This window comes from Sus scrofa, chromosome 1 (genome assembly GCF_000003025.6).
Source record: "Sus scrofa isolate TJ Tabasco breed Duroc chromosome 1, Sscrofa11.1, whole genome shotgun sequence".
NCBI lineage: Eukaryota > Metazoa > Chordata > Mammalia > Artiodactyla > Suidae > Sus > Sus scrofa.
In genome coordinates this window covers 184046967-184063815 of record NC_010443.5, presented here as the reverse complement: position 1 = coordinate 184063815, position 16849 = coordinate 184046967, and the positions used below count along the sequence as shown (strand labels likewise).

Genomic DNA, 16849 nt, shown 5'->3' with positions numbered 1-16849 from the left:
GGACAGGGTTTCCACTGGGATCCTTATGACTGTCATGGACTCGTCTGAGGTAGAAATTTCACCAGCGTTCCAAATGGGAAGGTGTGGTATTGGGAGTCTATAGATTCTCTAGGTTGAAGATATATCCTGGTATCATGCAGGCTTATTCTAGAAGTTCCAATAGGTCAAGCCAAGGTCCCAAATCTTTGCCAGTCTAGAGGGTTCCAAGTGGCTGAATCTCAGATGACTGATCTAAAAGAGGGAGGGGCAGAGGGAGAAGGTATTTCTCCGCACCCTCTTCCCAAAGTCAGGATTCTTTTTTTTCCACCTTTTTTTCCCCTTTTTTTGGCAGTGCCTGTGGCATGCAGAAGTTCCTGGGCCAACGACTGAATGCCCACCACAGCAGTGGCCCTAGCCATAGCAGTAATGAACCAGATCCACTGGGGAACTCCCCAAAGTCAGGATTCTTAAGTGAACTACCCCAGAAAATATTTTATATCTTTCAGTCCATGCCACCTATGAAGTCTCACAGAGTCAACATCTCAATTATCCCATATGACGAAGTGGAGTTAAAAAAACCTGACCTGCAGGCATAAGCAATCTCCTGGGTTCAGGAATTTCAGCAGCCCTTTTACTTGGAGTCACACCAGTTTGTGAGTCTGGTGCCTGTGTGGATAAAGCATCTTGCTCCTAAGCCAGTGCAGAAACAGCCCAAAGTACCAAATCTCGATTAGGTAGAGGAGCACATCTTTGTTCTCAGGCTAATTGGTGGCTATTTTTCCAGTGTGAAGACCCAAGAAGTAAACACGAAAACCTTCACTAGCTCTGTCCTTTCAGGAAAAGCACTCATTTCTTGTGCTGACCTTTCTAAAAAGTTTGTTCAGCAACTGCAAAAGGATGGAAGGCAGCTCACACACAGACGTGTGGACGTGAGTGGGGAGATGGTCACGAGCGTTGAGCATGGTCCCGGTCGAGCGCTTAAAGAGCTTCTCTCTGAGTAACTGCTTCTCCAGTACCCCATAATTAGCTGCTCTCTGAACAGCATACAGATGGAGTGGCTGGGGAAAAGGAGCAGGAGAAGAATTCTGGAAGCAAATAAAAATTATGCAGCTGCCTCTAGCTAGAGAGAGAGATCACCAACAGAAAATTAGGGAAAGAACGGGGGCCATACCAAGCTTTAAATTCTTTCTCACAAATCTCATAGGTTGAAAAGAAAGCCTTCGAGCAATACATCTTGGCTTGTCATTTCACTTCTCTGAGTGTTGACAAAATTTGTTCCTGAACAGCAGTGAGCTACGTGTCCAGGCTTAACCTGGAGTTTCGGATCTGCAGCTCAGAGTCAGATTCAGGGACTAGCTGGCCTGTCACTTTGTCAGCCTCATAACCAAATCAGAGACACTCTTGAGAATCAGAAGCTTTCAGACTTTGTAGGGGAGCACACGATGCCTTGAGATTTCAGGTGAATTTGGGGCTATGTTGCCAAAAACTAAACAAACATACAGATGTGGTCATTTTAACCCAAAGATACCATTCTTGAACTTGTAGTGAGCTCTGACTTTTAGAATAATATTTACATATAACATTCAGTCAAGATATTAAAATTATCCTGCTAGGCCTACCAGGGTTAATAACAATATCACAGGCACAAAACAACATCTTGGATAATGATGAACATGTGGGAATAATTCCCTTTCTCACAACCTACCTCCCTGAGGCCCAATGATTACTCCATAATTCTTCCAACTTTCCAAACACGCTATAGTCCTGAGCAGCCCCCGACTGCACCTGGTGGAGGCAGACCCAGGCAGTACTCTAGCCAAGCCCTCACAGCCACATCTTTCCTCAGCAAGTTCTCGCTCTAGTTCCTGAAGGTATTTGGGAAGGCTGCATTCCCTGGGTTTAGAACCACAGCTTGAGATGGGAACTAGAGCCACTACCTGCCCTACCTATCTAACACCATATCAATGTGTCTTGTTAAAAACAGCAAATCCAAACCAAAAAAGTCACATAAAGGATTCTAATTTACTATCAGAGAAGAGGACTATTATACACATTGCAAAAATATATACATATATATGATAAAATCCTTTCGATATTTATTTTTAAAAACTTTACAGATTATTTAAAAAATTTTTTTTTCTTTTCATTTTAGGGCTACACCCCTGGCACATGGAAGTTCCCAGGCTAGGGGTCAAATCAGCACTACAGCTATAGGCCCGAGCCATAGCCACAGCAACAACACCAGATCCTTTTTTTTTTTTTTTTTTTTTTGGTCTTTTTGCTATTTCTTTGGGCCGCTCCCACGGCATATGGAGGTTCCCGGGCTAGGGGTCTAATCGGAGCTGTAGCCACCGGCCTACACCAGAGCCACAGCAACGCGGGATCCGAGCCGCGTCTGCAACCTACACCACAGCTCACGGCAACGCCGGATCGTTAACCCACTGAGCAAGGGCAGGGACCGAACCCGCAACCTCATGGTTCCTAGTCGGATTTGTTAACCACTGCGCCACGACAGGAACTCCCAGATTCTTAACCCACCGAGTGAGGCCAGGGATCGAACCTGTGTCCTCATGGATACTCATTGGGTTCATCACTACTGAGCCACAATGGGAACTTCCAGGCAACTTTTAAAGACCACCCCCACTATGTAAATGAGATTTGTGTATAGTTTATGTTCTCTTCCATGTACTTCACCTTAACACCCATTAGAGAAGGATACTGAGTTTCTTAATATTTGCCCTTGTCTGCTTTTCCATAGGAAGTTGAATTTCCAGGCTCTGCAAGATAGTGCTGGGTGATGCTACTTAGAGATGTCTCTTGGGAAACTGGGTCTGAGGAATAAACATCTAATTTTACTTTGACTTAGGTATGGCAAAGTAAATCTGTGCGGGTTTTTTTTTTTTTTTTTTTTTAAATCCAAAATGGGCAGTAGCTTTTGAGACAGAGCCCTAAAGCTTAGTGGCACAGGAATCCAGCCAACACTATGCCAAATAGTTATCAGATCTCTTAAAACAAAGAGACCCTGCAACAGTTCACTTTCTTCAGTCCCAACATGATGAAGCCACAGTCACAGAGCAAGAGTGCATTTCAGGTACCAATTCTCTTCGACTAGCCCAGCACACCACTTGGAATTCCGCTGTCCTCCTCCGGCTTGCCCCAATATAACACCACGGTATACTCATCCTCAGCACTCTGTGAGTCAGACTTTCTACTTTAGAAGCACAGAATGAAAGCACCATAAAGGGTCCTAAGAGGTCATCCAGTCTCCCACCTTGATAAAGAAGTAGGAGTTCCTGCGAGTGCAGGATTGCACAATGAGGTGGAGGAGGGGTGACGTTGCTCAGCCAACACCCTGCCCTCTTGGGACTGGCCACACTTCCCTAGGCTGCATCTATGGGCAGAGCCTCATTTATCTCCATTAACTCTTATTCTGTTACTTAAGGATCATTTTAATAAATTTGAATAATGTCCTATAGTTGTTGCCCATTAAAAAACATGATTCCTATTAGCAATGGATCCTAAAGAGGCAAACACAAATTTTCACCTTATTCTTTACTCTTTTTTTTTTTTCTTCTGGTCCATTTTAAGCTATTTAGTAAGATATATCATTGCAACAATCCTTAAGGAGATAACAGGTATTTGTGGAATGGTGGCTCTTTACAGAGCTAATTCAAAGTATTGTGAACGAAAATACTGCCTGCCAGATCAGTAAACAAAAGATGTTGCAGCCATCAAGCCACCACATTACAGCTGCCCCAACAGTGAGCCCTGAGGGGACTCAGGATGGAAACAAAGATGGCTGCCATCTAGTCAACTGCTGCAGCCACCCACACTGTGCTCCCCGAGGAGGCTCAGGAAGAGAAAACACAGCATGCTGGTCCCAGATAGCTGAGGTGCATGCACATCAAAGGAATGAGTTCAGTGAGCCCAGACTCTTGCATCTTTCCCTACATAGAAAATCACTAAATTCCTGAACTTGGGAGTTCTGATTTTCTTTAACAACAATCTTTTTTTCTCTTTTTAGGGCTGCACCTGCAGCATATGGAAGTTCCCAGGCTAGGGGATGAATCAGAGCTGCAGCTGCCAGCCTATACCACAGCCACAGCAACAGGGGATCCAAGCCACATCTACAACCTACACCATGACTCACAGCAATGCCGGATCCTTAACCCACTGAGCAACGCCAGGGATGGAACCTGCATCCTTGTGGACGCTAGTCAGTTTCATTATCACTGAGCCACGAAGGAACTCTCCAAAATAATCTTTTGATATTCTGACTACCCGCCAATTGTTGTGAAAGTCTCTATATATTCTGCCCCCCACTCCCACCCCTCCTCTTCAGAAGAGTAGCTCAGCGTTATCTGAGATGCTGTGTCCCAGGCTTGAAGTCCTTAGACTGTCCACTGCATAAAACATAACTCTTAACTTCTGGGTTGTACATTTTTTTCAGTTGACAGTTTCTTGATTTAAACTGAGCCTATTGGAATAACTGTGTCATAGAACTGTCCTAGGAAGCTTATTCTATGCTAGTTTACTGCAGAACCACCCCTTACTTGTATCAGTATTAACAACCAGTACAGAAATAATAATAATGAGGGCTATTATTTGTTGAGCATCTCCTATTAGCAAGTGCTTTACACGCATTTCTCGTTTAATCCTCACAACCCTAAGAAGCTCTCTTAATTCATCTTCCCTGAACCAACTTGCTGGAACAGAGTCCTCTCCATTTTCTTTCAAGGACCTACAGATGCTCATGGCTCTTTAAGGACCAAAATTTACTAATGTGCTTCTGTTCCCATCAGCTGACTTAGAAATGTAGCAAGAGTCAGTTGAATTTATTCCCAAACCCGTTTATGCTGGTTGTACTTATTGTAAATCTATCATTTGAATAAGTGTAACAGAAATGACATGAATTATAAAAAAGTTACTCAAAAACTTTGTCACGAGCTTGAGAAATATCCATTGTTTCAGTTAAAAAAAAAATCCACTGTTAGAAAAAAAAAAGTAGGCATTCCTGTTGTGGCACAGCAGAAATGAATCCAACTAGGAACCATGAGGTTGCAGGTTCAATCCCTGGCCTTGTTCAGTGGGTTGAGGATCTGGTGTTGTCGTGAGCTGCGGTGTAAGTCACAGAGGTGGCTCAGAGCCTGTGTTGCTGTGGCTGTGGTGCAGGTCAGCAGGTGTACCTTCAATTTGACTCCTAACATGGGAGCCTCCATATGCCATGGGTGTGGCCCTAAAAAGCAAAAAAAAAAAAAATCCACAAAAAACAAAAACAAAAAACCTACTGTTGAATTCAGTGTTAGCGAGAATACTAGGAACTAAATTATAAAAAGAAAAAAAAACAAACAAACCAAAAAACCCAGAATCTAGGAAGATTCTGTGCTCTGATTGTTTTTGCAAATGTCTTCAAATTCCTGCTCCACTTTAAGGAAATCACAAAGATATGTCAACAGTGTGCTCTATGTAGGAAAAACAAAAAAAAGGCAGCCTCAGTCAGAACCCTATCTTCAAAGAAAGGACAATCACTCTATACAAAAGAGTGTATGTATGCTCTGTGTTGAAATAATATGTTTAAGGTATTATGCCCTATTTATGATTCTATTGCAATTAATACATCAACTGCTCACCCTGATCAAGCTAATCAGGGGTCTCCTACTGAAATGTATTCTCATTTTACAGATGAGGAAAGGAGGTTTAGAAATCAAGTAACTTGTCCATGATCACACACCTAGTTATTGGTGGGGCTGGAACTAAACACCAAGTCATCCGATTTCAAAGCCACGTTCTTTTTTGCTTCTGTTTTGTTTTTGCATGCTAAGTTTTCTTAAGGTTCAAATAAAATACATTTCAAATAGATAAAAGTCATCTATTATTCCAAAGTCCTATAGTCAACTACCAGTTAAACAAGGAACCCATATTATTCTGTTTCTTTTATCACCCGTAGAAAGCCAGAAGAATCCAGACAAATTCTTTTCCCAACATAATTAAGTATGCTCAAAGCCACATTCTTGATTTTGATCGACTGCCTTATCATTTACACCACAAACTTGAATATCTAAGATGCCACGTACAGCCTTATAATTCCCTTTGCATTGCCGTGTCTTACTATGCAAAGGAGAAGGCTAAAGTATAAAATAATCTGTCATCAAATTTTTAGCTCCATATGGGTTTCGTTGGGCTTTTCCAAAAAGATGCATCTCAGCAAGGTTGGCTGTGAAACAAATTTCTAATGCAAACCCTGTGCTAGCTGCCTCACCTCTCTTTAATTGTAGCCACAGAGTTTGTCTATGAGAAAGGTCCAGACCTTTGACAAAGAATAACTATCCCAGGGCATGTTGGGAGTTTTAGTTTTTCTCTAAACCGCAAACATCATTTATAGCATTTTCCAGATTTTGGAAGCCCCCTGCCTACCTTGCTTCCCCATCTTCATGCCCTTCCCTTCCTTGACTTACATCTGAGATTTCCTACTACCATATTTTACCTAATAGAGCATTGAGGACTGGGGTGGAGGGATGGCAGGAATGATAAATTTTACCCTCACCTGTACCATGACCTTCAGAGGTTTAATTTGCTTAGTATTAACAATTCCAGCAATAAGCTACATTCATGCTACATCTTTTCTCAGTGTAACCTGTGTTTGTCCCCAGAAATCTTTAAAGCGAGAATAGAAAAAAAAATAAGTAAATGCAAGATTAGAAGATGTTTTTGTCCCATGATTCATGAAGCAGCCACTGTTAGACTATAAATCTCATGAAATAATAGAAATCCTCAGACTACAGAGCTCAAAAAAATTCTTGAAGAAGCCAGCCTGTTCATCTCTTTCCTCTCCCCTTACCTAGGATAGTCCAATTTAAGCCATTTATTCCAGCCAGAATCCATCTTATTTTGGAAGTACAGCATTGAATTGGAAACACTCCTGCCTTCCTCTGTAGCGCATCTAGTGGTTAATAATCCTGTCATTGGAGTGGATGGTACAGCCTCATGACCCAAGGCATGTGGACCCCAGAGATCTTTGACTTTCCCCAAAAGCTACAGGATCTCTGATGCATAATAAACCAGCAGGCTTCTGCTTACGACAGGGTTTTTTTGGTTTTTTTTTTTTTCTGATTGTTCTTCTCCGGGCCCCAGAAAACAAACACTGGACATGGTGAGGAAAAAGCACAGTCCTATAAAACCTTTGGACTCTTGGAAATGGGAGAAGGACCAGGCAGTGGCAAAATTGGATCCTCTGAGATATGACTGAGCCATCTTCGCAATGTGGTATCAGGAAGCCTTGGGCCATACTTAAAAAAAGGTTCCCCCAGAGGGGAAGGAAGCTAAAGCTAAAAATATATCATGCCAGCTGTTATAAATGCTTCTCAAAGGAAGCAAAGCAACTAGAGTTACCTCTTTGAAGAGCAAATGAGGGGTTAAGGAAACAGTGGGGTTTTTTCAGTTACATGCCCGGGTGGCAATGTTTAGGGGAGGAAGAAATTTTCCACCAAGAAAGAAAGTCTGTTGGTAAAAGTCAAAATTCTATGAAAATTTAAAAGGAACTCCAAACACCACCAGGAGCTCCCAGAGCTTAGGAGGGGGTGACCTGCAGCCTGCAAGACAGAATCCAGGCCTCCAAGCCATGCCCCTCTTTTCAGTTTCCAGGAGGCCTCTTCCCAAGACCTCTTCTCGGTCCTGCCCCAAGCTGTCTGGTCTCTCTCTTCCCCCTTGAATATCTGTGTTCTGATGCTTTTCCACAGGCTGGCTGGAATAAGCTTGACGTAGCCAGTGGCCTTTTAAGAAAAGGTGAAGAGCACAGGGAAAAGGAAGGATGTTTGGAGCCAAACAGGTATCTTTGAAAGAGCCAGCCCTGGCGGCCTTGGCGGGGGGGGTCTCATGGAATTGCAAGGGATTGATTGATTTTCCTTTTTTCTTTTTAGGACCACACCTGCACCATGTGGAAGTTCCCAGGCTAGGGGTTGAATCTGTGGTGCAGCTGCCAGCCTACACCACAGCCATGCCAGATCCGAGCCACATCTATGACCCACACCTCAGCTCATGGCAAAGCAAGATCCTTAACCCACTGAGTGGGACCAGGGATCAAACCAGAATTCTCATGGATACTAGTCGGGTTCATTACTGCTAAGCCACAATGGGAACTCTTCAAGTTTTGTTGTTGTTGGTTTTTGTTTTTTGTTTTTTTTCAGTTGCAGATTCAAAGTTCTCAAAGGAACCACTTTTCCTGAGATCCATGACTCCCCCTTCCTCACCTTGCCTGCTCAAGTAGTTAGTTTCTGGTGTCCACTCCCTGGGCCCAGCAGGCATCCTTTCCATAAAGGGACGGAGCTTCCACCCCCCAGGAAGGCGGAGAAACCAGAACCAAAGCCAAAGAAATATCCAGGCACAGGATGCCCCAGTAGTTGTGACTTTTTACCTTTCAATTTTGAAATAATTACAGATCTACAAGAAGTTGCAAAAATACTACATAGGCAGGTCTCAATGCACCCATCCTCCAGCATCCCTCCTCCCCCGCCCTGTGACATTTATGCAACTATAGTGCATTATCAAAGCCAGGAAACTGATAGTAACACAGTGCAATTAACAAGACTGTAGACCTTAGATCTCAGCAGTTTTTGGACACACTTTTTAGTATGAACTTGTGCATCTTATCCCCTGTATAAATTCATATAACTACCTCCACAATCAAGATCACAGGATGTGATTACAAGTCTGCTGGTATGGAGACCAAGTTGGTAAAATAAGCCACAAAGAAAGGAAGACTAACAATAAATGTCACGGTGAGGCTTATGACTGAACGTAAATGATCAATATTGTCACCAGACACTTGGTGAATTTCCAAAGACACTTTCTCATTTCTCTCGGAAATTCATTAATTTCGTGAACATCTGTCCAGTGAGCCCAGGAATTCACTAAGTCCCTACTGTTCAGCAAACGTTTCTGGCAGGGCAGGCAGACAGGCTTCAGCTCATACCCCATCTCTTACTTAGTTGTAGTGAGAGGCAACTGAGGAGGACTGGAAGGAAGATCTGGGCTGAGTAGGAGGCAGCCATTATCCCAGAGATGCTCCACCACGGGAGACTGGCAGCTGAAGGGGTGCCAGGGACTTGCCATCTTCAACATTTATTTCTGGGACTTTTGGAGCCACAGGGTGTTCTCGGTGCCAAGAAAGAGGGATAAAGAAGGCAAAACCCCTGACCCCAAGGAGTTGATAATCAGGAAGGGGAAGTGAACATGTCAACCAGAAACTGGGACACAGAATGATAAGTATGTGAGTCAGTGCAAAGCCAGCATACTTGGGACCCAAGACTTAGATGGCCTGTGACACTGGTCAAGCGACATAGCCTCCCTGTGCCTTGGTTTCCTCACCTGTCAAATAAGGATGACAATCATAGCCACCATGTGGGGTTTTAAGGATTGAATGAGTTAATATTTATGTAAAGGGTTTTGAAAAGTAGCCAGCATGTAGTAAAAACTATGCAGCTACTACAAAATTGATGGTACCAAATACTGTAAACATATTGTTTTCATCATCAGAAAAAGAATCAATGGAGATTAATAAAAGAATTACTAAGGTTCCAAGCTGTAGCATGAGACTGTTGAGGTGGGCAGTTCAAATAGAGCATTTTGGAATAGTTTGTGTAACCCAAAGTTTCTGAGTTCTTGATTCAGACTAGGCCAGCAAAGGTTGGCATGTTTTCAAATCCAAACATAAAGAATGCTAAGAGAAATGAAGTATTTCAATGATTTGAATAGAAACAAGTTCCTTTCATTCGTAACTGCAGCACATAGTTTGCTCCCAGGTCAAAGTCGGGCAATGAAGTGTAGAAAACAGAAAGTCGGTCTGGAGTATGGAGGTGGCACTGAATTCACTGTAAGGGAATTCTGCGGGCTCTTAAGAAAACCGAGAGAGACTCATTCCTTTCCTGGATGGTTTACTTTTTCTATAGCAGACCTGAGACAGAAAGCAAACCTAGAGATGCAAAGCCAGGTTCTAAGCACAGGGTGTTTGGAATTGCTAGAGATGGCCGAAACAAAGTTGACTAAGACTTCTGTATGGCTTGTGACAGCCAATACCCTGGTCCTTTCTGGCCCCACAGGCTCATGATAAAGACTCTACACGTTCTCGTTCTCAGTCATCAGATCCCCGAGTAGCCATAAGAGGAGAGCCAGGCACTGAAAATACCTTCTTGCCTTTCATTGGAAACACTTTGACGCTACCCAAAATGGTGCCTAATACTGGGAACTATGTCTGGTCACTTATGATGGAGCATGATAATGTGAGAAAAAAGAATGCATACATGTATGCGTAACTGCTGAATGCATACATGTATGGTCAACATGCTGTACAGTAGAAAATTGACAGAACACTGTAAATAAGCTATAATGGAAAAAAATTAAAATCATTACATATACATATTTTAAAAATGGTGTTTAATAGATATTGCAACTGTCCCAAACCATTCTTCTCTTAACTCATGGAATAAAAGGCCAAGCTCAAAGATCCTAAGAGATCTCACTTGATTTAAATTCTATAATCAATAAAAGGTACTCTTGCCTTTGTCTGAATGAATGAAAACAGATTGATTCTTGTTAGATTAGGACACAGTTTTGCCCCCTACTTTTAGCCTCATCCTAATCCCTTCCTTCAAAAACTCTGAGTGACTCCACCATCTATATTCAATGCCTTCTACACATCATTTTCTCCATCTCAATATGCCAGCATCTTTTTTTTATTTTTTAGTAAATTACAGTTTATTTATAATGTTGTACACCAGCACCTTCTCTAAGTCAATATACATCCCAAATTAAGTTTGTAGCTGGTTTCAGTTCTTATCTTGTCTCTTATCTCCTTGGAATGACTAACTCAACTTTCTTCATCCCTTAAATTTGCTTTGCAACACACACACACACACACACACACACATACACACCCCTGAGTTTTCTCTGACTTCAATGGTTTCTCCTTGGCTTTGCTTCCTCCTCTTTTCCCCAGCCTTCATGTTGACATATTGGAGTGTCTGAGTTCAGTCTTTGGTTCTCCACCTACATCTTTGCCATGGTAATCTCATCTCATAGTTTCATAATTTTAAATACCTCTCTTGTGCTTGTTATTTCCAAATGTCTATCTCAGGTCAGCCTTCTCTCCCAAACTGCATGCTTATATATCCAATTGCTTACTAGACATCTCTCATCGTCTTACAGATATGTAAACTCCCCATGTATGATACCAAACTCCCAATATTACCCCCAAACTTTTTCAATAAGTAGAGACTTCTCCATCTCAACTGATGGCCATACCATCCCTCCAGTTGTGTAAGCAAAAAATCCTGGAGTCATTCTTGAATTCTTCCCCTCACACCTCCAACTTATTCTGTCAGGAAATCTTGTTGGCCAGACTCTCGAAATATGTCTAGCCTCTGACCACTTCTTCTCCTTCTGCTGCTGTCAGCCTGGTCCACATTATCAATGTCTTGCCTGGATTACTGCAATAGTCTCTTAACTAGTCTTCACGTTTGTCTTTGCCCTGGTACAATCTATTCTTAATACCGAAGCCAAAACTAATCCTTTAAAATGCGAGTTGGATCACATCACCTGTTTGACAAAAATCCTCCAATGGCTTCCTGGTTTTCAGAGAGCAAAAGTCAAGGTCCTTGCAATGGCCTACAATACCCTGTCGGATCTCTCCCTCCCCATCGCCTTGGCAACCCCTCCTACTGCTGTTCACCCCACCCACTCCCTTTCAGTCAACAACCTTCTTTCCTTTTCCCCAAACAAGTTGGGCACTCTTCTCTCTTGGAATCTGAAGCCTTAAGTCCAAACCATTTTCTGTTGCAGTGCAATCAAAAAAAGTTTCAGCATATTCAAGTCACCATAGAGCAGGCTGCCTGGCTGGGGTTCAGGAAAGGTGCTTTTATCATGAGACCATCACGAGATGCAAGTAAGGACACAGATGCTTGGGGGTTAGTGTTGGCACTTTGCTCCTCATGGTCCTGCCCCATCTGACTCCTTTACTCACTTAGCAGACACCTACTAAGTGCTTATCACTGGCAGCCCTGGCCAAGGCTAGGCATGTACATACATAACCTCATTTATCCTCACCATGTTCCTGGCAGGTAGATATCATGAATGCCCCCATTTTATAAATGGGGACTTTGCTCAGAGAGGTTAAGTAACTTGGTCAAGGTGTAGTTAGCTCATTGCAGTTGCAGGTCTGAGATTTGGACCCAGGAAGCAGTGACACCAGAGCCCTTGTTCTGTCCCTTTTGTCAAGTGGCTTCCCAGAGGCTCAGGAGATATTTGATAGATGCACGAGTGACACAAGGACCTAAAAGTTTGCAGCTTTGATAAACATGATGTAACCACTGTCGACAATGCAGAGGAGTAAGGCAATGATATTAATGTTTTATTAAAGAAATATTATGAGATATGAGTGTTGGTACAACCTAAGTGTTTGAGAGAAAGCTTCTGGAGGAAAGATCTGAGCTCTTATCTCTACTGATGCTCTAAAAAAGGGGGCTCAAACCCCTTTCTTCTTCTCAAGACACACAACCTAATTATTTTGTTAAACCTCTAAGACCTTTTCAGCTCAAGTATCATGCCGGGACTCAAAGGCCTAGGAGACCATGACAATCATCTGAGCACTTCCTCCCCTCTGTTGGGTGAGGTGGCCACACTGAAATATAAAAGTGCCTGTTGACTACAGTCTGATAACCATCTTAAATGTACCGATCTTATCAAGACCCAACCAGAATGTGTACATCAGCAGACATGGAAATGTGATGACCCAAGACTAATTTCAAGACAAATGACATAAAACTCAAGTTTTGAGAGGACAGGAAGCTCAGAGCTCGCCAGCTATCAGAGAGTTTTGTAACAATTCCTAGATTCCGTGGCTGACCCAAGAAACTCGGGCCAAGAAACTCTGTCATCCCAGCCTGCAAGTGTCTGCTTGAGGAGTTCAAGTCATCACTCTCTGTCACACAGAGGTTAGTGCAACTGTTCCCTGGATTACTAGTCTGTGAGGAAACTGTCACCGGAGCCTCTTACACAATAAATTAATGATGCAATAATCACCCAATTCCCTAAGTGTGCAATTTATCAATATCTAAACATAAAACTAGACAAATGAATTAAAAATCTCATATTGTGGCATTATCGACGCGGCATCTTAAGTCTCTCTTTGATTATGCCACTAAAGTCCTGTTTCAATCAATGTAGTTAAAATTCAACACTATGTATTTGAGAAAGCCCTTTAAAAAGGCCCATTCGTCAAAAGATCCAAGTGGAAGTAGAGGCCAAGAAGCTGTCACTGCCAATTCTTAATACTCTCATATCTTTTAATTGGGGGTTCCTGCGTCTTGACAGGCACATAAGGTCTAACCGCCAAAGAACAAAGTCCCCCTCCCCCAGAACAAAGTCATCTCAGCACTGATGCTGTATCCAGGGATGCATGCAAATTAGCATCAAGGAATTCTGTTTAATGGCAGGCCACTCTCCCACACTGCCACTTTCCAGAAGCACCAGTGTCATGTTTGTCAATTTGCTCAGCCTAAGTGAGAGGACCCCGAGCCCTGGCTCCAGCTTGTGGGTGGAACACTTTGCTTTTAATGGTCAGAAGAGCCGGAGGTTGTCCTTGCCTCTCCCCTCCCACAAAGCCATTCCTGCCCCACCTCTTCTAAGGGGTTAGATGGAGCGAGAGAAGGCCACAGCACTCACATCAGGCCACAGCACAGAGCAGCATTCTCAGTTAGCAAACCTGCCTCCCCCTGGTCAGGAGGAAAAGTGACCCTGACATCTGGGAATTAAAACCAGAAGATGCAAGGGAAGGAACACTCCAGGGTGAAATTTTAAAAAAGAAAGAAAGGAAGAAAAAAAAGAAACAAAGAAAAAAAAATAAGTGGAAAAAAAAAAAAAAGAAAAGAAAAGAAAATGCACAAAGCCCGTGAGGCTGTCTGGTTAACCATGGGTTAGAATCGGGTTTAGAAAATCACATGGTAATTCTGTCTCGGCAAATCCAAAAACCCCAGGTGAAAGATAGCAGGTGAAAGGCATTTCTATTTGTGGAAAGAGGAAGTTTCCTTCTTTCACCACTTAATCTCTTATTTAATTTTTTTTTTTTTTTTTTTGGTCATTTGTAACCCAAATTTGGACCATCATTCCCTTTTACCGGCCCATTATTTTCAACTTTCCAGAGTTGAAAGAACAACAAAGATGGGGTCCAAAGAGCCCTTTCCCAAGCCAATTCCAATCAGCCCTTCTCTCCCAGGGTTACAGGGTGCTCAGAGCAGACATTCCCAGTGGGACATGCCACACACAGCAAGTCGCCAAACCAGACTGCACTAAAGGGCTTCCGGGGGAACTTACTTGTACTTGTGCTGGTTCCAATCGTGTTGATTGTGGTGGGGACGGATGAAGAGGAGTAGAGGGGCACGTGGCCATTCTCACACCCCAGGCTTTTGTCCTGCCAGTTGGGGGCATTGATGCAAATCCCAGAATCCCGAGAGTTCTGCCACCCATTGAGCTTGTCGTCAGAGTTCTGTCTTTGGTGATAGTAGTGTGTCTGTCCATAATCCACAGAGTCCGAGCGGCCCCGGTTCTGGCCACCAAAGCTGGTGGACGTGCGGTCCTCCAAGTGGTTCAGCCACATGGCCAAAGCACTGCGGTCTTCCAACGAAGTGGCTGGGTGGATCAAAGCATAGGACAGCAGCTGCCGGCTCTCCTCAATGTGCTGGTTGTGTTCAATGGAGTGCGCCAGGATTTTGGGCAGCAGTTTCATATACTCTACTTTTGCGTCGAGGTTTCCTGGCTTCAGCAAAGGCAGGTGAGTTAACAGGAGGGAAATCACTTTATCCTTGGATTCCTGTTGCCATTGGTTAATGATTCCTGGAAAGGAAAATATACAGGGCAAATAAGCAAATACAGCCATAATGTCACAAAGCACCACACTATAAAGAGAATTCCTGGAGATCAGAGTCTCAGCCTAGGTAGCCTGGCAAAATAAGCCTCTCCATCAAGTTGGATAATGGACCTCAAGTTGACAGGGGGCAGTGACTTTGACAAAACATGGAACAAACGTTCTGAGATGTTTGGGTGTTCAACCTAATTCTCACACAGGTCTCCAAAGAGGCTCTGACTACATAGGTACAAACAAATAAGATTCACAATCATTTTCTTAGCCATACCCTCAGATAGGGAAATAAGGAATAAGAAAATCTCCATGGAAAAGTGAGCATGAGTGTAATCAAGGGTCCATCTGGTGGAGTTCTCAAAACAGACACTCATGGAAAAGCAGCTGAAGCCCTGGCAAAGGCATTGGTGTGAAGTTGGTAAGACTTTCCAGGTGGATAAATCTGGCAGGACAAAAACAACGCCCTTCAGCTCATTGAAGGAAGCCTATACCTTCCTCATGACAAGCTGATTCCCAAGAACAACTGTGGCCTCAAAGCTGGACTAAACAATGGACCCAAGGCTTGGCTCCAGCGGCACCTAGATCACACATACTGAGCAGGCTATTCTTTATGTACAGAAGATCTATTTGGTTATTTTCATTATGGTAAAATATACAGCATATTTATCATTTTAACAATTTTAAGTGTATGGTTCTGTGGTGTTAACTACATTCACATTGTTGTGCATCCATAACCATCATCCATCTCCAGATCTTTTTCATCTTCCCAAACTGAAATTCTGTACCCATGAAACCCTAACTCCCCATTCTCCCCTCCCCTGTCCCTGGTGACCAGCATTCTACTTTCTGTCTCCATATATTTGACTACTCATATATGTGGAACCATATGGTGTTGTCCTTTTGCGCCTGGCTTATTTCACTCACTATAATGTCTTCAAGGTTCATCCATAGGAAGATTTGTTTTTAACATTCTCACAAGGATCTCTTCCTATTTCTTTCTACTCAAAACACAAACTTGTTGCCTTTCAGTAAACATGGATTAATAATGCATTTTGCCTGAATTGGCCCTTGAGAAGTTCCTTGTTCTGGAGACTGATATCCATGGGACCTGGGATGCCAAGAAAGCAAGCTCCTGGCCTGAAAAGTCATTCCTAATACCTCAAGACCTCAACTCTGGCCCACTGATGACCATTATAAGGACTAGGGTAGGGCAGTGCCTCTGACTTTCACAAAATATCTGCAGGTTGGAAAAAGCATTTCTGGAATTTAGCAGAAGGGCTTCACATTTCTAGTGAGGCAGAAACACATCAGAACAAGCTCAAGGCATTGTTGACCATAAGCTACATATGCATCAGCTGAGTATGAGAAGGCCTCTGAAGACGAAGAGGTTGGGCTTTCCCGTGTCATGGCTCATGGTAATGAACCCGACTAGTATCCATGAAGGCTCAGGTTCGATCCCTGGCCTTGCTCAGTGGGTTAAGGATCCAGCCGAGCTGTGGTGTAGGTCACATACGTGGCTTGGATCCCACATTGCTGTGGCTGTGGCCAGCAGCTGCAGCTCCGATTTGACCCCTAGCCTGGGAACTTCCAGATACCACAGGTGCGGCCATAAAAATGCAAAAAATAAAAATTAAAAAGACAAAGGGGTGTATTCAAAGAAAAGTATCAGGCAAGAAAGGCATGGCGTGTAATCAAAGAATGTGGGTGCCAGAGTCAGACACACCAGGGCATGAATCCCAGCTCTGCCACCTAATTGGGAGTAGATCCTTGGTAGCTGCTCAACCTCTCTGAGCCTCAACTCCCTCATCAGTCAAGAGTGTTACCACCAGCACCTGCCCCACCTTGTGTTATAGGATTAAATGAGGTAATGTAGCAAAAGGACCGGCCAAGTATTTAATGGTGGAAATAATTCCTTCTACTTGCCTCTGCATTAGTCAGGCCTCTCTTAGAGCCATGTTGGGTGGT

General features: G+C 43.2%; 1 protein-coding gene across 5 annotated transcripts in view; it reads right to left on the bottom strand.

Annotated features, from left to right (window-relative positions):
• The window catches only part of SAMD4A (sterile alpha motif domain containing 4A), a 224786-nt gene that overhangs the window by 76307 nt on the left and 131630 nt on the right, over positions 1 to 16849 (bottom strand). For all 5 annotated transcript variants that reach the window (XM_021102232.1, XM_021102246.1, XM_021102236.1 and 2 more), the window contains exon 3: positions 14341 to 14859. In XM_021102232.1, the coding sequence (XP_020957891.1) occupies positions 14341 to 14859 (519 nt within the window). The remainder of the gene's footprint in view (positions 1 to 14340; positions 14860 to 16849) is intronic.